General features: G+C 38.2%; 2 protein-coding genes across 2 annotated transcripts in view; one reads left to right on the plus strand and one right to left on the minus strand.

Moving 5' to 3' along the window:
- The window catches only part of LOC102181832 (NADPH--cytochrome P450 reductase), a gene marked incomplete in the record, with an annotated part of 1,163,480 nt that overhangs the window by 334,863 nt on the left and 805,840 nt on the right, over positions 1-22,777 (plus strand).
- Positions 8,422-9,443, minus strand: LOC102184897 (olfactory receptor 5M10-like). Its single transcript, XM_005701442.2, has one exon. It carries the CDS (start codon positions 9,388-9,390, stop codon positions 8,455-8,457), a length of 936 nt encoding a protein of 311 aa, XP_005701499.1. The 5' UTR covers positions 9,391-9,443; the 3' UTR covers positions 8,422-8,454.

Genomic DNA, 22,777 nt, shown 5'->3' on the forward strand with positions numbered 1-22,777 from the left:
TGTGTGAAGATAGTAGACACAAATGCAACAAAGAAAACATCCATGTATCAAAAACAACTTATTGGAATTCACCTTTTATTTATTTTGCTATTTCTCAATTTTATAGTATAGTATCATAGCTACTGTGATAGTGATATTTAATCTCAAGAAGAAAAAGTTCTTTACTTGGATGAGTTTTTTCTTGAGAAGTAAAATTAAAAAAAAGTTCCAGATTAAAAAATAATAGTTAGAAATATTGATACTCACTTGTCTTTGTCACTCACTCTTAACAAATAAAGATGGATTATTTACCCTTGAAGATGTCAACCTATTCATAAGCACCATATTTTTAAAAGGAAAAGGGACAAACAGTAGGAGCTTGAATTACATGGACCTTGGAACACCAATCAGTTGAATACTTTTAGAGAACAGATTTTGAACCCCTGCTTTTTTCTATATTCATATTCCAATATTACTATTAATAAATAAAGATCCTTTAATTTTATATTTTGGGATTGGTTGAGTTTGGAAATATTCATTTTCCATATTTTTGCTTATTTAAATACAATAATTGATTATCATGGAAAATTGGTACACAGAAGGAACTAATTTTACTTTTCCTAAGCCTAGTATTTTACAAAGTCATCATCATATACATATCAATGTTACCTTATTCTTCATAAAGTAACATAAAATACTTTGACCTTTTCTTAATTGGAAACTTCTTTAATGTCTGTGTAACATTCTAATGCAAAGTCCATCACGTGATAGTCAAATTCCTCTTTATAATCACAACAAATGCACCCTTGCAGGTGTCCTAGTTACATACATACAGCCTCTGGTCTGTTTGGCGTCTGCCTGTGCCTAACCCAGTATTGAATGCAGGTAGTCCTCACCTTGCACATTGCTGAGGTCACACAAAGTGAGGACACATTTCCAGGTTCTATGGTTTCAGTTAGATGAGATCATGCAACATGAAGGCTGTCTGTTTTAATATATCACTTGTTTCCTTTCTCTCAAATATGAAACAAATATTATACTAAAATCTTCACTTTGTTTTCTCATTGTGCCTCAGTACATGCTTAAAACTGAATTTATTGAAAGTGTGCATTTCTAAGACTCTTGAAACATGCAAAATTTCTAGAAAAAATGTGAATTATTATTCTTGATATAATCAGTGTATGAAAGCACTGGTCTTTTTAAACTCTCTTAAATACAGATACACAAAGCAATATTTTAATTCATATTTTTATTAACAATAACTTTATCCACTAATTTTAACATTTGTTAATTTTTATCAATTCAATATGCATAGCCTTCAATGTCATTGTCCATATGATTTCTATGAAATTAATAACATATTCTTGCACTATTTTCACTTTTTCTTATTTGCAATAAAATCTTTGTCAACTTGGGTGGTGCTTAGTTTTAAATTATTTATGACAAAATCCAAGAGACTCACAGACTTAGAGAACAAACTAATGCTTGCCAAGAGGGAAGGCGGGGACAGAGAGAGAGATTGGGAGTTTGGGATTGATGTGCACATTATTATATTTAAAATAGGTTAACAATATGGACCCTGTGTGTTAGCCCAGAGAACTCTGACACGTGTACATATATAACTGGAAAAAATTATATAGCTAAAAGCATATGATTTATATTATTCTGGGATAAATTTGAAAGTGAAAAATATGGAAGATGAATTTTCTCTGTGCCTGCATCCTCAGTCGCTTCAGTCATGTCTGACTGTTTGCGTGACCACCAGACTCCTCTGTCTGTGGGATTCTCTAGGCATGAATTCTGGAGTGGGTTGCGATTTTCTCCTCTAGGGGATTTTCCTGACCCAGGAACCTCTTGTGGTCCCCGCATTGCAGGTGGGTTCTTTACCACTGAGCTACAAGGGAAGCCCAGATTTTCTCTACTAGAAATTAAAACACCAATCTATAGCAAGTTTAGGAATTTTGCTTAAATTACAAAATATACAGTATAATATATTGGCTTAATCAACATACTGGTTAAAGAAGAAATAACAATGAACATATTTAGTGTCCAATGAAGATAATATCACAAATTAGTGAGAGACGAAAGACAGCTTGATAAATTGTAGGAGGAAATGGATAAAAATGTGAGAGAAAAGTTATATGCAATATTACAAACATACAACAAAATTGTATCCAGAATGAAAGTGGAAGTGAGTGTTACTTGCTTAGTTGTGTCCTACTCTTTGCGACCCCATGAATCGAAGCATGCCAGGCCTCCCTGTCTATCAACAACTCCCAGAGTTCACTCAAACGCACGTCCATTGAGTCCGTGATGCCATCCAGCCACCTCATCCTCGGTCGTCCCCTTCTCCTCCTGCCCCCAATCCCTCCCAGCATCAGAGTCTTTTCCAAAGAGTCAACTCTTCGCATGAGGTGGCCAAAGTACTGGAGTTTCAGCTTTAGCATCATTCCTTCCAAAGAACACCCAGGGCTGATCTTTAGAATGGACTGGTTGGATCTCCTTGCAGTCCAAGGGACTCTCAAGAGTGTTCTCCAACACCACAGTTCAAAAGCATTGGTAATGATAACCCTGTATGCGAGACAGCAAAAGAGACACAGAGGTACAGAACAGTATTTTGGACTCTGTGGGAGAGGGAGAGGGTGGGATGATTTGGGAGAATGGCATTAAAACATGTATAATATCATATAAGAAACGAATTGTCAGTCTAGGTTCGATGCAGGATACAAGATGTTGGGGCTGGTGCACTGGGATGACCCAGGGGACGGTATGGGGAGGGAAGTGGGAGGGGGTTCAGGATGGGGAACACGTGTACGCAATGGCAGATTCATGTTGAAGTATGGCAAAACCAATACAATATTGTAAAGTAAAAAAAAAAAAAAAAAGGTATCAATTCTTGGGCACTCAGCTTTCTTCACAGTTTAACTCTCACATCCAGACATGACCACTGGAAAAACCATAACCTTGACTAGACGGACCTTTGTTGGCAAAGTAATATCTATGCTTTTGAATATGCTATCTAGGTTGGTCATAACTTTCCTTCCGAGGAGTAAGTGTCTTTTAATTTCATGGCTGCAGTCACCATCTGCAGTGATTTTGGAGACCAAAAAAATAGTCTGACCCTGTTTCCACTGTTTCCCCATCTATTTCACATGAAGTGATGGGACCAGATGCCATGATCTTCGTTTTCTGAATGTTGAGCTTTAAGCCAACTTTTTCACTCTCCTCTTTCACTTTCATCAAGAGGCTTTTTAGTTCCTCTTCACTTTCTGCCATAAGGGTGGTATTATCTGCATATTTGAGGTTATTGATATTTCGCCTGGCTATCTTGATTTCAGCTTGTGCTTCTTCCAGCCCAGCGTTTCTCATGATGTACTCTGCATAGAAGTTAAATAAGCAGGGTGACAATATACAGCCTTGATGTACTCCTTTTCCTATTTGGAATAAATTTGTTGTTCCATGTCCAATTCGAACTGTTGCTTCCTGACCTTCATACAGATTTCGCAAGAGGCATGTCAGGTGGTCTGGTATTTCAATCTCTTTCAGAATTTTCCACAGTTTATTGTGATCCACACAGTCAAAGGCTTTGGCATAGTCAATAAAGCAGAACTAGAAGGTTTTCTGGAACTCTCTTGCTTTTTTGAAGATCCAGTGGATGTTGGCAATTTGATCTCTGGTTCCTCTGCCTTTTCTAAAACCATCTTGAACATCTGGATGTTCACAGTTCACATACTGGCAAAGCCTGTATTGGAGAATTTTGAGCATTACTTTACTAGCATGTGAGATGAGTGTAATTCTGCGGTAATTTGAGCATTCTTTGGCATTGCCTTCCTTTGAGATTGGAATGAAAACTGACCTTTTCCAGTCCTGTGGCCACTGCTGAGGTTTCCAAATTTGCTGGCATATTGAGTGTAGCACTGTCACGGCATCATCTTTCAGGATTTGAAATTGTCTCAACTGGAATTCCATCACCTCCACTAGCTTTGTTCATAGTGATGCTTTCTAAGGCCCACTCGACTTCACATTCCAGGATGTCTGGCTCTAGATGAGTGATCATATCATAGTTATTATCTGGGTCATCAAGATCTTTTTGTACAGTTCTTCTGTGTATTGTTGCCACCTCTTCTTAATATCTTCTGCTTCTGTTAGGTCCATATCATCTCTGTCCTTTATGGATCCCATCTTTGCATGAAATGTTCCCTTGGTATCTCTAATATTCTTGAAGAGATCTTTAGTCTTTCCCATTCTGTTGTTTTCCTCTATTTCTTTGCATTGATTGCTAAGGGAGGCTTTCTTATCTCTTCTTGCTATTCTTTGGAACTCTGCACTCAGATGCTTATATTTTTCCTTTTTTCCTTTGCTTTTTGCTTCTCTTCTATTCACAGCTATTTGTAAGGCCTCCCGAGACAGCCATTTTGCTTTTTTTGCATTTCTTTTCCATGGGCATGTTCTTGATCCCTGTCTCCTGTACAATGTCATGAACCTCATTCAATAGTTCATCAGGCACTCTATCTATCAGATGTAGTCCCTTAAATCTATTTCTCACTTCCACTGTATAATCATAAGGGATTTGATTTAGGTCATACCTGAGTGGTCTAGTGGTTTCCCCTACTTTCTTCAATTTAAGTCTGAATTTCGCAATAAGGAGTTCATGATCTGAGCCACAGTCGCACCTGGTCTTGTTTTTGTTGACTGTATAGAGTTTCTCCATCTTTGGTTGCAAAGAATATAATCAATCTGATATCAGTGTTGACCATCTGGTGATGTCCATGTGTAGAGTCTTCTGTCTTGTTGTTGGAAGAGGGTGTTTGCTATGGCCAGTGCATTTTGTTGCCAAAACTCTATTAGTGTTTGCCCTGCTTTATTCTGCATTCCAAGGCCAAATTTGCCTGTTACTCCAGGTGTTTCTTGGCTTCCTACTTTTGCATTCCAGTCCCCTATAATGAAAAGGACATCTTTTTTGGGTGTTAGTTCTAAAAGGTCTTGTAGGTCTTCAGAGAACCGTTCAACTTCATTTTCTTCAGCATTACTGGTTGGGGCATAGACTTAGGTTATTGTGATATTGAATGGTTTGCCTTGTAAATGAACAAAGATCATTCTGTTGTTTTTGAGATTGCATCCAAGTACTGCATTTTCAGACTCTTTTGTTGACCATGATGGCTACTCCATTTCTTCCAAGGGATTTCTGCCCGCAGTAGTAGATATAATGGTCATTCATTCAAGCGTGGGTGGCTGCAATGGAGGATAAGAGTGGCCAAGAGAAGCTACCCCACGTCCCAGGTCAGGGGCAGCGACCGGGAGGAGCTACCCACGTCTGAGGTCGGTGTGGCAGCCGAGAGAAGCTACCCTGTGTCTGAGGCCAGGGGTGGCAGCCAAGAGTGCCAGGCTGCAACAGCACAGGAGCAGCCGAGTGGAGCTACTCCACGTCTGATGTCAGGGCCAGTGGCCGGGAGGAGCTACCCCATGCCCAAGGCCAGGGGCGGTGACTGGAAGGAGAAACCCCACATCCAAGGAGCGGTAGCTTCATGGGCACAGGGGGGCCTAGAGGAGCTATTTCACGTTTAAGTTCAGGAGGGGCGGTGATGAGCAGATACCCCTCATCCATGGTAAGGAGCAGTGGCTGTGCTTTGATGGAGCAGCCGTGAAGAGATACCCCATGTCCAAGGTATGAGAAACCCAAGTAAGATGGTAGGTGTTGCAAGAGGGCATCAGAGAGCAGACACACTGAAACCATAATCACAGAAAACTAGTCAATCTAATCACACTAGGACCACAGCCTTGTCTAACTCAATGAAACTAAGCCATGCCATGTGGGGCCACCCAAGACAAGTGGGTCATGGTGGAGAGGTCTGACAGAATGTGGTCCACTGGAGAAGGGAATGGCAAACCACTTCAGTATTCTTGCCTTGAGAACCCCATGAACAGTATGAAAAGGCAAAATGATAGGATACTGAAAGGGGAACTCCTCAGGTCAGTAGGTGCCCAATATGCTACTGGAGATCAGTGGAGAAATAACTCCAGAAAGGATGAAGGGATGGAGCCAAAGCAAAAACAATACCCAGCTGTGGATGTGACTGGTGAAAGAAGCAAGATCCGATGCTGTAAAGAGCAATATTGCATAGGAACCTGGAATGTTAGGTCCATGAATCAAGGCAAATTGGAAGTGGTCAAACAGGAGATGGCAAGAGTGATGTTGACATTCTAGGAATCAGCAAACTAAAATGGACTGGAATGGGTGAATTTAACTCAGATTCTGTGTATTATATTACCTTAGAAACAATGTTCACTAAAAATACATAGTCTGTAGAAAGTTACAAGCCCAATACTATCAAGTAAAAATTAATATTCAAACTTATACATGGCAAATGCTTCCAATTTTGTCATATTAATTGTAAGAATAAGTAAATGTTTAACTTATTGAGAAAAATAGAACAAGTAAATACAGAAGCTATACTTTGATTTGGGACATACTACTGATGAATGTTACTCCTTCACTTCTGTCTGCTTTTTTATTTATTTATAAATAATATTTTCGATAGAATTAGCCTTAATCAACTGAGACTTAAGAATGAAGCCCAGGTTTCTAAAACTTCAGATTATTTGGATGATTTTCTGGAAAATGATTTGAACACATTACAGTAAATATAGCAGTTTCTTTCATATGACCACTTATTATTGTGGTCTTAGTTAAAATCGGAATGCACAATATTAAAATACTTACATATGAATGTGAGACTTGGATTATAAAGAAAGCTGAGTGCCGAAGAATTGATGCTTATGAACTGTAGTGTTGAAGAAGACTCTTGAGAGTCCCTTGGACTACAAAGAGATCTAACCAGTCCATCCTAAAGGAGGTCAGTCCTGGGTGTTCATTGGAAGGACTGATGTTGAAGCTGAAATGCCAATGCTTTGGCCACCTGATGAGAACTGCCTCATTTGAAAAGACCCTGATGCCAGGAAAGATTGAAGGCAGGAGAAGAAGAGGATGACAGAGGATGAGATGATTGGATGGCATCACTGACTCAATGGACATGAGTTTGAGTGAACTCCAGGAGTTGGTGATGGACAGGGAGACCTGGCATGCTGCGGTCCATGAAGTCCAAGAGTTGGACACGACTGAGCAACTGAACTGAACTGAACCGAAGCATTCAAGGCCATTTAAAATTAAATATATGTTTCAATATAGAACAATATACCTCACTAATAATGCAAGGATCAGTGTGGATGAATTATGTATCTTTTTATATAACTTACTTTGCTATTGATTTTCTCAAAAGATGACTTCCCTTGTATCTCAATTGGCAAAGAATCCAACTGCAATGCAGGAGACCACAGTTCTATTCCTGGGTCGGGAAGATCCATTGGGGAAGGGATATACTATCCACTCCAGTATTCTTAGGATTCCCTGGTGGCCCAGCTGGTAAAGAATCAGCCTGCATTGCGGCAGACCTGGTTTGGATCCCTGGGTTGGGAAGATCTCCAGAAGGGAAAGGCTACCCACTCCAGTATTCTGGCCAGGATAATTTCATGGACTGTATAACCCATGGGGTCCCAAAGAGTTGGACACGACTGAGGGACTTTCTCTTCTCAAAAGATATTTTGGAAACTGTTGGAACAGACTTGCCTATAAAATAATGAGCAACTACTTTTTTTTTTAATTGTTAGAAAATTGCTTTACAGTGTTGAGCTGATTTCTGCCATATTTATGAACCAAATAAAACATCACTGTTCACTTTCAGAAAGATATCTACACACCTCTTCATTTGTATATTGTTTTAGGGCATTTTTGTGTCTACAGAAGCTAATTGCTAGGCTATGTTTACTCAATAAATTTATTCTAATTTAAATCAAAAACATGAAAAAATATATCTAGACTGTCATTATACTATATTAATGACTGAATTGGATCCCTATTCCTGGAAGTTCACAAACAGGTGTTGAAAGTTCATTTTCAAAATTGCAAACACAACCAAAATTTATAAATGGGTAAAAAGTTTCTCAGGATATATATAATATTGGTTGGGAAAAAATTTATAAAAAATTTAAAGCTATGGTCGATCCGTGTACTTCAAATTTCCCTAGTCAGGCATTGGAGTGATTGTTCTACATCACACATTGAAGAAGAAATTTTTCATAAAATTTAAAAAGAAGCTAAAAAGCAATCATCCTATTTTGAGCCTCACTATGGCTCTGTAGACCATTTAATTCAGAAGATAGATTGGCAGTGTTCACATCAGAGTGAATTAATATTAATATAATACTTATCCCCAAGTGAATAAATTTAGTAAAATATTAAATGGGCTTATTGAAAACATTTGTCTTTAAAGTATAAATTTTGAGGAGAAATTATGCAATATCATTGAGAACTCATGAAGATAAACTAATAGTGACAATAGACTAATAGGCTTTTCCTTTGAAGGAACCCCTGCGTCATTACAGACAACTTAAATATGAATAAGCGCCTAAACTGTACTTCTATGAAAAAAAAGTTACCTTAATCATATGCCTCATGGCATGGATCACATGCTTGTTCCTTAGACTGTATATCAATGGGTTCAACATTGGGCTCAAAAATGTATAAAAAACTGCAATTATTTTGGACTCCTCTACAGAGTTCTTAGATGGAGGCCTTAAGTACATGCAGAAGAGGGTTCCATAAAATAGAGTGACTGTTGTCAGGTGGGAACCGCAAGTAGAAAAGGCTTTGTACCTGCCTTTTGCAGAATGGATCTTCAAGATGGATGCAATGATGAAAATGTAGGACAGAAGAATGATGAAGAGAGAACTTAAGAGAGTGAAACCAGCAACCACAAACATCGCCATCTTTTTGACATAAGTGTTAGAGCAGGCCAACATTATCAGAGGAGGATCAGCACAGTAGAAATGGTTGATTTCAAGGGAGTCACAGAAGGACAAGTGAAAGGTCAGCAGAGCCTGAGAGAGACCATTGAGGAGACCACAAGTATAAGGGACTGTGACTAGAAAGATGCAAACATCCTTGGACATCCTGGTGCTGTAATGTAGAGGGCTGCAGATGGCTACATAGCGATCCAGGGCCATTGAAGCAAGGAGATAAAGTTCAGTGATCACCAGGGCAATGAAGAGAAGACACTGTGTGAAGCATCCAGCATAGGAGATGGTCTTCTGGTCTGAGAGGAAATTGTGCAGCATATTTGGAGTAACATTGGAGGAATAGCAAAGGTCTACAAAGGAGAGGTGGCTGAGGAAGAAATACATGGGAGTCTGGAGGTGGGAATTGGTCTTGATCAGCACGATCATGGTCAGATTTCCCACCACTGTGATTAGGTAGATCACCAGGAACACCCCAAACAGAGCCTTCTGTAGTATTGGGTCATCTGTGAGTCCGAGGAGAATGAATTCAGTCACTATTGTGTGATTTGGGGAAAACATATTCTTATTCCTTGAGAACTGAAAGTGACAAAGAAAGTGAAGAATTCTGTATGATATAGGCTCTGCATTCATTCCATGCCTTTTACATTTACTCATTGATCAATTCATCTGTGAAGAAATTTCTATTTTCAACAAATTCATCAGGATTTCTGCACAAATATTTAATCCTATATCTCAGTACTATTCTGCTTTTTCTGACTGTATCTCAATCTCTCCCTTGTTTTTATATATACATATATCATTAATCAAATATTGGTATATAATATCATATATAAGAATTGTATATTAATTATTATTTATTATTATACTGATTTTGTATATTATTATATATTATAAATATTATAAATTGATTATTATATATTTTATACATGATAGTATATTAATTATATATAATATTAATTATTCTATGTTGATTACTAAAATATATATTAATAAATGCTATGATCTAATAATATTACATATTATATATATATTTATACATTTATATCTTTTAAGGAGACTATACTTTGATTTTTTTTTCAAACCTTGTCAGAACAAAAAGCCAAAAGTATGAAAATCAGGTATGAAAAGCAACAAGGCATCATCAATATCTTTCAAATGGACAAGTGAAGAAAACTATTTTTCTAGAGCTCCACCAGTTCTTATGGACTATTGTTTCAGATCTTTCCAGATGGCATTGGACTATAAAGTGAGAACTGTGCTATAAAGAAAGCTGAGCACCAAAGAACTGATGCTTTTGAACTGTGGTTTTGGAGAAGACTCTTGAGAGTCCCTTGGACTGCAAAGAGATCAAACCAGTTAATTCTAAACGAAATCAGTCCTGAATATTCATTAGAAGGACTGATTCTGAAGCTGAAACTCTAATGCTTTGTCCACCTGATGCAAAGAACTGACTCACTGGAAAAGCCTCTAATGCTGGGATAGATTGAAGGCTGGAGGAGAAGGGGATGACAGAGGATGAGATGGTTGGATGGCATCACTAACCTAATGAACATGGGTTTGAGCAAGCTCCCAGAGTTGGTGATGAACAGGGAAGTCTGGTGTGCTGCAGTCCATGGGATTGCAAAAAGTTGCACACGGCTGAGCTGTAAACTGAGTTGTAAACTGCATTGAACTGATTGTTTCAGATATAAAACAGAATATAAATGTTCAATATTGCATTTTCAACTGAAACCCATAGTTGTATGACTTAATTTCATTCGAAGAACGTTGAATTAGTGAAATTTATCTCAAGATATGACTAAGAATAAACAGAATGAAGAATTCCTACATGCACTCATTTATTCTTTTACACTATAAAGATTGATTTTTTTTCCCCTGTTCTAAGTTCTAGTGCTACAGCAGTGAAAAAAATCTTCAGCCTAACGAAGTATAATATTGTAGGAGAAGGAACAAGTACTAAATCCAGAGATAAAGATACAACACGTACTGTTTGGAAAACACAGCAGTAATTGTCTCCTCTGAATTGGAGTCATGTTGTGGGGTAGTTGTCTTTGATTTGTTAAACTCTGATTTATCCTTTGAAGCAGCACAGTGGTTTTTTACAAGTACAGAAGTAGTCCTTGTATTTAACTGTGCTGCCTGGAACACACTTCTATCTATTTCCTATAGTTTACATAAAGCATTTGCTCATTTCCAGGAGTTGGAAAATTTGAATTCTAAAAGGTTAAATCACACACACACACACACACACACACACACACACACACATGCCAATCGCCATTAGAATTCCTATTTCAGGCAATGCATATCCTTTTGTATTGTGAGCATGATGGCTCTCTCTGCACTATCTGGCTGCAGAGCGATCACTCTGGCACTTCTTGTCTCTGTATACTTGCCATCTTCTTCCTGATGTGATCCCAGGACTAAGAATGAAGACATCTGGAGCTTATGACTAAGACAAATATTTGAACCTAAGGATTCTGTGTATCATCTTCTTTCCTGGTCCCTTTACAATTTCTAAACTTGCTGAAATCTTCACCATTAAAAAAGACTCATTTGGTGGGATGGGGGTGGGTGGTGTGTGTGGGGGGGAGATATATGACATAATCTCAGTTAGAAGCAAGTATTGTGAAGAAAGATGAATGTAAGATGCTTTTAAATGCTTTTTTTGGCATACAGTGAATACTAATCTCCACAAAAAAAAGAAAAAAAAACCTTATACTTAGTGAACAAGTATATCAAATGACCTACCTGTAAAACTGAAATTAGGACATTTTGAAAAAAAAAGAGAGGGGATGATTTATAATGTGTTTCTTAAGTATAGTCCCTAGAGTATTAAAAAAATCTAAAAGCTAATTAAAGTTGCCTTTGTTTCTCAAAAGTGTAACATTAATTTGATCCCTTGGGAACTAGAGTCTCCTTTGAGGCTGATATTGCTACATAGCATTATATACAGGATTGAAACTGTGTATGAAATCTTTAGCAGAGAGACATTAGCCATCACTTTTAATACCATGGGAGTAGGGAATATGGTAGATAAGTTTAGTACTTACATTACAGTAAGGAAGAAAGAATATCAATTATTGTTTTAAATGTCATTTTCTCTATAAATGCTAAGGTGAGGTCACATACTGATAGTGAGAAATAGAAAAAAGTGAACTAAGGGAGAGTTTTGAGGAGCACAAAGACTAAGAAAGCCACAGACTAGGAAAAATATTCATATTGAGTAATGTTGGCAAGGATTTCTACTCAGAATGCATATAGATCCCCCACTATTCACTGATCAAAATACAACCAGACAATTTTTTAAAAAATCTATGATCTTAATACATTTCATATACAAAAATATACAAATTGCCAAAAAAACATATGAAAAGAATTTCAATATGTATAATTGTTAAAGAAATATAAATTGTAACTCCTTTGAGATACCACTTCACATCCTCATTAATAACAAGAATTGGGAGAGTGGGATTGAGATACACACATTGTTGATATAAAATAGGTAACTAAAACTTTTCATGTGGTGATAGTTGTAAGAACACACGTGGCAATGAAGAAGGCATAAAACATGCAGGTTTGATCCCTGGGTTGGGAAGATCCCTGAAGGAGGAAATGGCAAACTCACTCCAGTATTCTTGCCCAGAAAATCCCAAGTACTGAGGAGTCTGGCAGACTACAGTCCATGAGGTTGCAAAGAGTAGGACATGTCGAGCAGCTGAGCTGCAAGCGATGAGAACACACTGTATAGCACAAAGAGCTCTCCTTAAGGCACAGTGGTGGCCTAGTGAGAAGGAAGTCCAAAAAGGCGGGGATATACTTATATGTAAGGCTGACACTGCTTATTTAACTTATATGCAGAGTACATCATGAGAAACGCTGGACTGGAAGAAACACAAGCTGGAATCAAGATTGCCGGGAGAAATATCAATAACCTCAGATATGCAGATGGCACCACCCTTATGGCAGAAAATGAAGAGGAACTAAAATGCCTCTTGATGAAAGTGAAAGTGGAGAGTGAAAAAGTTGGCCTAAAGCTCAACATTCAGAAAATGAAGATGAGGGCATCCGGTCCCATCACTTCATGGGACATAGATGGGGAAACTGGAAACAGTGTCAGACTTTATTTTTTGGGGCTCCAAAATCACTGCAGATGGTGACTGCAGCCATGAAATTAAAAGACGCTTATTCCTTGGAAGAAAAGTTATGACCAACCTAGATGGCATATTCAAAAGCAGAGACATTACTTTGCCAACAAAGGTCCATCTAGTCAAGGCTATGGTTTTTCCTGTGGTCATGTATGGATGTGAGAGTTGGACTGTGAAGAAAGCTGAGCGCTGAAGAATTGATGCTTTTGAGCTGTGGTGTTTCAGAAGACTCTTGAGAGTCCCTTGGACTGCAAGGAGATCCAAGCAGTCCATTCTGGAGGAGATCAGCCCTGAGATTTCTTTGGAAGGAATGATGCTAAAGCTGAAACCTCAGTAATTTGTCCACCTCATGAGAAGTGTTGACTCATTGGGAAAGACTCTGATGCTGGGAGGGATTGGGGGCAGGAGGAGAAGGGGACAACAGAGGATGAGATGGCTGGATGGCATCACTGACTCGATGGACGTGAGTCTGAGTGAACTCCGGGAGATGGTGATGGACAGGGAGGCCTGCCGTGCTGTGATTCATGGGGTTGGAGAGAGTCGGACACGACTGAGCGACTGAACTGAACTGAACTGAACTGAAGGCTGACTCATTTTGGTGTACAGTACAAACGAACACAACATTGGATAGCAACTATACTCCAATAAAAATTGATTTAAAAAAAGATTGACAGAAAAAGATGGATAAAGACAATGTGAATCAACTGTAACTCTCATAATATATCACTTGAAGAAGTGTAAAATGATTAAACTACTTTGGAAAACTAGTTTTTTCTTATAAATTGCTTTATAATGTCTCAGTAAGTATTAGAATTTTATCCAAGAATATAAGAAGGCATACACCCACAAAGAAATTCAAACTTATAGAAGTAGATACTTAGATAAACAAATTGTGATATATCCACATAACAGGACACTACACAGAAATAAAAACTGAATGAAGTACTAATAAAGCTTAAATGAATCTCCAAAATATTGTACCAGAAGTAGATCAAATTCAGAATGGCAGAGTAATGGCCTCCTCAAACCTACTTCTCCACAAAAGCAACATAAACAGGGCAAACTGGTCAAAATTGCTCTTTCAGAATTCTGTATCTTAACGAAGGCTTGTGAGAATCCCACGAGTGTTTTCATTCAAGTAAAAATGTCAGAATATTTATTTAAATTTTTTTTTAATTAATTATTTTTTTTTACTTTACAATATTGTACTGGTTTTGCCATACATTGACATGAATCCCCCATGGGTGTACATGTGTTCCCCATCCTGAACCCCCCCTCCCACCTCCTTCCACATTCCATCCTGCTCCAGCCTCAAGCACCCTGTATCATGCATTGAACCTGGACTGACGATTGGTTTCACATGTGATAATTTACATGTTTCAATGCCATTCTCCCATATCATCCCACCCTCATCCTCTCCCACAGAGTCCAAAAGACTGTTCTATACATCTGTGTCTCTTTTGCTGTCTCGCATACAGGGTTATCATTACCATCTTTCTAAATTATATATATATATGTATATATATATATATATATGTGTGTGTGTGTGTGTTATTATACTGTATTGGTCTTTTTCTTTCTGGCTTACTTCACTCTGTATAATAGGCTCCAGTTTCATCCACCTCATTAGAAGTGATTCAAATATATTCTTTTTAATGGCTGAGTAGTATTCCATTGTGTATATGTACCACAGCTTTCTTATGCATTCGTCTGGTAATGGACATTAAGGATGCTTCCATGTCTTGGCTATTATAAACAGTGCTGTGATGAACATTGGGGTACACGTGTCTCTTTCAATTCTGGTTTCATTAGTGTGTATGCCCAGGAGTGGGATTGCTGGGTCATATGGCAGTTCTACTTCCAGTTTTTTAAGGAATCTCCACACTGTTCTCCATAGTGGCTGAACTAGTTTGCATTCCCACCAACAGTGTAAGAGGGTTACCTTTTCTCCACACCCACGCCAGCGTTTATTGCTTGTAGACATTTGGATCCCAGCCATTCTGACTGGAGTGAAATGGTACCTCATTGTGGTTTTGATTTGCATTTCTCTGATAATGAGTGATGTTGAGCATGTTTTCATATGTTTGTTAGCCGTCTGTATGTCTTTTTTGGAGACATGTCTTTTTAGTTCTTTGACCCACTTTTTGATTGGGTCATTTATTTTTTTGGAATTTAGCTGCAGGAGTTGCTTGTATATTTTTGAGATTAATTCCTTGTCAGTTGCCTTTTTGCTATTATTTTCTCCCATACTGAAGGCTGTATTTTCACCTTGCTTATAGTTTCCTTTGTTGTGCAGAAGATTTTAATTTTAATTAGGTCCCATTTGCTTTTTTTGCTTTTATTTCCAGAATTCTGGGAGGTGGGTCATAGAGGAGCCTGCTGTGGTTTATGTCAGAGAGTGTTTTGCCTATGTTTTCCTCTAGGAGTTTTATAGTTTCTGGTCTTACATTTAGATCTTTAACCCATTTTGAGTTTATTTTTGTGTATGGTATTAGAAAGTGATATAGTTTCATTCTTTTACAAGTGGTTGACCAGTTTTCCCAGCACCACTTGTTAAAGAGATTGTCTTTAATCCATTGTATATTCTTGCCTCCTTTGTCAAAGATAAGGTGTCCATAGGTGTGTGGATTTATCTCTGGGCTTTCTATTTTGTTCCATTGATCTATATTTCTGTCTTTGTGCCAGTACCATACTTGATGACTGTGGCTTTGTAGTAGAGCCTGAAGTCAAGCAGGTTGATTCCTCCAGTTCCATTCTTCTTTCTCAAGATTACTTTGGCTATTTGAGGCTTTTTGTATTTCCATACAAATTGTGAAATTATTTGTTCTAGTTCTGTGAAAAATAACGTTGGTAGTTTGATAGGGATTGCATTGAATCTATGGATTGCTTTGGATAGTATACTCATTTTCACTATATTGATCCTTCTGATCCATGAACATGGTATATTTCTCCATCTATTAATGTTCTCTTTGATTTCTTTCACCAGTGTTTTATAGTTTTCTATATATAGGTCTTTAGTTTCTTTAGGTAGATATATTCCTAAGTATTTTATTCTTTTCGTTGCAATGGTGAACGGAATTGTTTCCTTAATTTCTCCTTTTGATTTCTCATTGTTAGTGTATAGGAATGCAAGCAATTTCCGTGTGTTGATTTTATATCCTGCAACTTTACTATATTCATTGATTAGCTCTAGTAATTTTCTGGTTGAATCTTTAGGGTTTTCTCTGTATAGGATCATGTCATCTGCAAATAGTGAGAGTTTTACTTCTTCTTTTCCAATTTGGATTCCTTTTATTTCTTTTTCTGCTCTGATTTCTGTGGCCAGAACTTCCAAAACCATGTTGAATAGTAGCGGTAAGAGTGAGCACTCTTGTCTTGTTCCCGACTTTAGGGGAAATGCTTTCATTTTTTCCCATTGACGATGTTTGTTGTGAGTTTGTCACATGCAAGATTTATTATGTTGAGGTATGTTCCTTCTATTCCTGCTTTCTGGAGGGTTTTTCTTATCATAAATGGATGTTGAATTTTTCAAAGGCTTTTTCCACATCTATCGAGATAGTTATATGGTGTCTATTTTTCTATTTGTTAATGTGGTGTATTACATTGATTGATTTGTGGGTATTTAAGAATTCTTGCATCCCTGGGATAAAGCCCACTTGGTCATGATGTATGATCTTTTAAATATGTTGTTGGATTCTGTTTGCTAGAATTTTGTTAAGGATTTTTGCATTTATGTTCAGCAGTGATATTGGCCTGTAGTTTTCTTTTTTTGTGGCATCTTTTTCAGGTTTTGGTATTAGGATGATGGTGGCCTCATAGAATGAATTTGGAAGTTTACTTTCCTCTGCAATTTTCTGGAAGAGTTTGAGTAGGATAGGTGTTAGCTCTTCTCTAAATTTTTGGTAGAATTCAGCTGTGAAGCCGTCTGGACCTGGGCTTTTGCTTGTTGGAAGATTTCTGATTACCATTTAAATTTCTGTGCTTGTGATGAGTCTGTTAAGATTTTCTGTTTCTTCCTGGTTCAGTTTTGGAAAGTTGTACTTTTCTAAGAATTTGTCCATTTCTTCCAAGTTGTCCATTTTATTGGCATATAGTTGCTGATAATAGTCTCTTATGATCCTTTGTATTTCTGTGTTGTCTGTTGTGATCTCTCCATTTTAATTTCTCATTTTGTTGATTTGATTTGTCTCCCTATTTTCTTGATGAGTCTGGCTAGTGGCTTGTCAATTTTATTTGTCTTCTCAAAGAACCAGCTTTTGGCTTTGTTGATTTTTGCTATAGTCTCTTTTGTTTCTTTTAAATTTATTTCTGCTTTAATTTTTTGGGTTTATTTCCTTCGACTAACCCTGAGGTGCAGGGAGCCACCACGGGAGATCCCACCCATGATAAAGTCATGTGGAAGAGAACTGTTAAGCAAGGCTTCAGAACTCAACGGGCTCCCTAGGCTTTCTTGAACATCTACCCCAAAACCAGAATCTGTCTGTTTTACTATTTCATGACTTTCACCAACTCCTCTGACATTAACAGGGGGCTATTCCTGACCACCTTTCTCTGGAGAAAATCAACTTAGGGCTGTAGCTAATAAGTCTCCTGGACATGAGAAAAATATTTTCAATCAAAATCCCTCTATTAGCATTTTAGCTTGCTTGGCAGATATATCTAGACTCTTACAGTGACACATGTGGTTATTTATAGCCTCCCAACTGTGAGAGGCACGGAAAGTCTAAAACATAGAGCCTTTCAAAGAGTTAAAAGTTATTAGAGTAGTGCTAATGTAGGATTTCATTATTGGGCCAATGCTTGTTGCTAAGTTCCCATATCTCTTATCCACTGTGCACCTGGGAGTGCATTAGTTAACATAGTTGGAAAGTAAGAAAAACAAATGTAGCCTTAAAATTAACCACATCAGACTTTTGAGCTAATTGGTTTTTCTTGTAACTCACTGCACCTTTGCTTCGTGAGAATGTAACTCTGTTGAATACTTTTTGAGGCTGATGTAGATTAGAAATATAAGAAAAAATACTTCAAGGGAAAATAAGTTTTCTGGTTGAGAAGCCAGAAATTTTGTTAAGGATTTTTCATCTATGTTCATCAGTGACATTGGTCTGTAGTCTTCTTTTTTTGTGGCATCTTTGTCAGATTTTGGTATTAGGGTGATGGTGGCCTCATAGAATGAGTTTGGAAGTTTACCTTCCTCTGCAATTTTCTTGAAGAGTTTGAGGAGGAGAGGTGTTAGCTCTTCTCTAAATTTTTGGTAAAATTCAGCTGTGAAGCCATCTGGACCTGGGCTTTTGTTTGCTGGGCGCTTTCTGATTACAGTTTCAATTTCCATGCTTCTGATGGGTCTGTTAAGATTTTCTGTTTCTTCCTGGTTCAGTTTTGGAAAGTTGTACTGTTCTAAGAATTTGTCCATTTCTTCCACGTTGTCCATTTTATTGGCATATAATTGCTGATAGTAGTCTCTTATGATCCTTTGTATTTCTGTGTTGTCTGTTGTGATCTCTCCATTTTCATTTCTAATTTTATTGATTTGATTTTTCTCTCTTTGCTTCTTGATAAGTCTGGCTAATGGTTTGTCAATTTTATTTATCCTTTCAAAGAACCAGCTTTTGGCTTTGTTGGTTTTTGCTATGGTTAATTTTATTTCTTTTGCATTTATTTCTGCCCTAATTTTTAATATTTCTTTCCTTCTACTAACCCTGGGGTTCTCCCTTTCTTCCTCTTCTACTTGCTTTAGGTGTAGAGTTAGGTTATTTATTTGACTTTTTTCTTGTTTCTTGAAGTATGCCTGTAATGCTATGAACTTTCCCCTTAGCACTGCTTTCATAGTGTCCCACAGGTTTTGGGTTGTTGTGTTTTCATTTTCATTCGTTTCTATGCATAATTTGATTTCTTTTTTGATTTCTTCTGTGATTTGTTGGTTATTCAGAAGCGTGTTGTTCAGCCTCCAGGTGTTGGAATTTTTAATAGTTTTTCTCCTGTAATTGAGATCTAATCTTAATGCATTATGGTCAGAAAAGATGCTTGGAATGATTTTGATTTTTTTAAAATTATGGCCCAGGATGTGATCTATCCTGGAGAAGGTTCCGTGAACACTTGAGAAAAAGGTGAAATTCATTGTTTTGGGGTGAAATGTCCTGTAGATATCAATTAGGTCTAACTGGTCTATTGTATCATTTAAGGTTTGCATTTCTTTGTTAATTTTCTCTTTAGTTGATCTGTCCATAGGTGTGAGTGGGGTATTAAAGTCTCCCACTATTATTGTGTTATTGTTGATTTCCCCTTTCATACTTGTCAACATTTGTCTTACATATTGTGGTGCTCGTATGTTGGGTGCATATATATTGATAATTGTTATATCTTCTTCTCGGATTGATCCTTTGGTCATTATGTAGTGTCCTTCTTTGTCTCTTTTCACAGCCTTCATTTTAAAGTCTATTTTATCGGAGATGAGCATTGCTACTCCTGGTTTCTTTTGGTCTCTATTTGCATGGAATATCTTTTTTCAGCCCTTCAATTTCAGTCTGGATGTGTCCCTTGTTTTGAGGTGGGTCTCTTGTAGACAACTTATATAGGGATCTTGTTTTTGTATCCATTCAGCCAGTCTTTGTCTTTTGGTTGGGGCATCCAACCCATTTACGTTTAGGGTAATTATTGATAAGTGTGATCCCATTGCCATTTACTATGTTGTTTTGGGTTTGGGTTTATACATCCTTTTTGTGTTTCCTGTCTAGAGAATATCCTTTAGCAATTGTTGGAGAGCTGGTTTGGTGGTGCTGAATTCTCTCAGCTTTTGCTTGTCTGGAAAGCTTTTGATTTCTCCTTCATATTTGAATGAGATCGTTGCTTGGTACAGTAATCTGAGCTGTAGGTTATTTTCTTTCATTACTTTAAATATGTCCTGCCATTCCCTCCTGGCCTGAAGAGTTTCTATTGAAAGATCAGCTGTTATCCGTATGGGAATCCCCTTGTGTGTTATTTGTTGTTTTTCCCTTGCTGCTTTTAATATTTGTTCTTTGTGTTTGATCTTTGTTAATTTGATTAATATGTATCTTGGGATGTTTTGCCTTGGGTTTATCCTGTTTGGGACTCTCTGAGTTTCTTGGACTTGGGTGATAATTTCCTTCCCCATTTTAGGGAAGTTTTCAGCCATTATCTCCTGAAGTATTTTCTCATGGTCTTTCTTTTTGTCTTCTTCTTCTGGGACTCCTATAATTAGAATGTTGGAGCGTTTCATATTGTCCTGAAGGTCTCTGAGATTGTCCTGATTTCTTTTAATTCGTTTTTCTTTTTTCCTCTCTGATTCATTTATTTCTACCATTCTATCTTCTATTTCACTAATCCTGTCTTCTGCCTCCATTATTCTACTATTTGTTGCCTCCAGAGTGTTTCTGATCTCATTTATTGGATTATTCATTATATATTGACTCTTCTTTATTTCTTCTAGGTCCTTGTTAAACCTTTCTTGCATCTTCTCAGTCCTTGTCTCCAGGCTATTTATCTGTGATTCCATTTTGATTTCAAGGTTTGGATCATTTTCACTTTCATTATTTGGAATTCTTTCTCAGATAGATTCCCTATCTCTTCCTCTTTTTTTTTTTTTGGTTTGGTGGGCATTTCTCCTGTTCCTTTACCTGCTGGATATTCCTCTGTCTCTTCATCTTGGTTATATTGCTGCATTTGGGGTGGCATTTCTGTATTCTCACAGTCTATGGAGTTCTCTTTATTATGGAGTTTCCTCACTGTGGATGGGATTGTATCAGTGGCTTGTCAAGGTTTCTTGGTTAGGGAAGCTTTTGTCGGAGTTCTGGTGGCTGGAGCTTGATTTCTTCTCTCTGGAGCACAATGAAGTGACCAGTAGTGAGTTATGAGATGTCAGTTGTTTTGGAGTAACTTTGAGCTGCCTGCATATTGAAGCTCAGGAGTGTGTTCCTGTGTTGCTGGAGAATTTGTGTGGTATGTCTTGCTCTGGAACTTGTTGTCCCTTGGGTGATGCTTGGTTTCAGTGTAGGTATGGAGGCGTTTGATGAGCTCCTATCGATTAATGTTCCTTGGAGTCAGGAGTTCTCTGATGTTCTCAGGATTTGGACTTAAGCCTCCTGCTTCTGGTTTTCAGTTTTATTTTTACAGTAGCCTCAAGACTTCTCCATCTATACAGCACCGATGATAAAACATCTAGGTTAGAGATGAAAAGTTTCTCCACATTGAGGGTCACCCTTAGAGGTTCACTGAGTTACATGGAGAAGAGAAGAAGGATGGGGGAGTTAGAGGTGACTGGAATGAGATGAGGTGGGATCAGAAGAGGAGAGAGCCAGCTAGGCAGTAATCACTTCCTTATGTGTGCTCCACAGTCTGGACCGCTCAGAGGTGTTCATGGAGTTATACAAGGAAGAGGAGAGGGAGGAAGGAGACAGAGGTGGCCAGGAGGATAAAAGAAGGAAATGAAAAGGAGATAGACAAACCCAGCCAGTAACCAGTTCCCTAAGTGTTCTCCACTGTCTGGAACACTCACAGAGATTCACAGAGTTGGGTAGAGAAGAGAAGGGGGAGGGAGGAGACAGAGGCAACCTGGTGGAGAAAAAGGAGAGTCCAAAGGAGGAGAGAGTGGTCAAGCCAGTAATCTCACTCTCAAGTGAAAATGGGTACTGAATATTAGGTTTTTAAAGGTACAAAATTGATAACAAATACCAAAAAGCAAAGATTAAAATTCTAGAGTAGAGGTTGGATTTTCAAAAATACAATATTAAAGAAAAGAAGAAGAAGAAAGAAAAAAAAAAACCACAAGAATTATTAAACAACAACAACAACAACCACAAAATTATATATATATATGGCATTTGCTTTAAAAATAGGGTATCTTTATTTTTTTTGAAAAGTAATAGTTGGTTATAAAAATAAAAATTAAAGGAGAAAAAGAGGACTTAAAACTTTAAAAATGTTAAAAAAAAGAAAAAGAAAAGAAGAAAAAACAAACAAACAAAAGAATGATCGTAAAAATAGTAACGGTATATCTGTGACTTTCTCTGGTGTTGTTGTGGGCAGTGTGGGGTCAGTTCATTTTTGGCTAGTTCCTTGGTCCGGCTTATATTTCTAAAGATCTATCGTCCCCTTCCTATGTAGTCAGTACTAACTACAGGATTTTAATCTATTGCACCTGTCACTTCCAAGGCAGTTCCCTCTGTTTTAGCTTCTTCCATTTGCTGATCTCTTCAGTGTCTGTTTTCCGCCCTGACACAAGGGGGGGCGGTGGTGGGCACTTATTTTTTTTTAGGCTCACTTGTTCAGTCGCGTTGTGGGAAGGGAGGGATGCTGCAAACAAATAACACTGGCCTGTGCTCGGAGTGTCTCAGCCGCGCTGGGCCTGATCCCACTCATGGTGCACACCACTCAGACTCTAGGTTGCTCTGCCAGGAACCGTCTGAGGCTGGCCACTTTGGGTCAGGCACTCAGGTAGTCCTCAGAGGCGCAGACTTGGTTGGGCCTGCGTTTTGTGCCCTTCCCAGGTCCCAGCAGCTCGGGTGTTTGGCGAGCGCGGTCACTGTGGCTTATCGCCCTTCCCGTCCCTGCTGCTCGGCTTTCTGGGTGTACCGCTGGCGCCCCTTCTCAGGCGGATGGTGCCTGTCCAGAGCCCCAGGAAGGCTTAGTTAGCGAAGAAGCTTGCTTGCAGTTTGGTAGTTAATGTCTCTCTGGGGCTGCGATTGCCTCCTTCCAGCCCTTCTGGCTCTGGCTGCCTGTCACCAGAGGGGGATGGTCTTCAGCTGGCTAATTCTGTTCTGTCCTTTGTTCTGTGCACGGTC

This window comes from Capra hircus, chromosome 25, assembly GCF_001704415.2.
Source record: "Capra hircus breed San Clemente chromosome 25, ASM170441v1, whole genome shotgun sequence".
NCBI lineage: Eukaryota > Metazoa > Chordata > Mammalia > Artiodactyla > Bovidae > Capra > Capra hircus.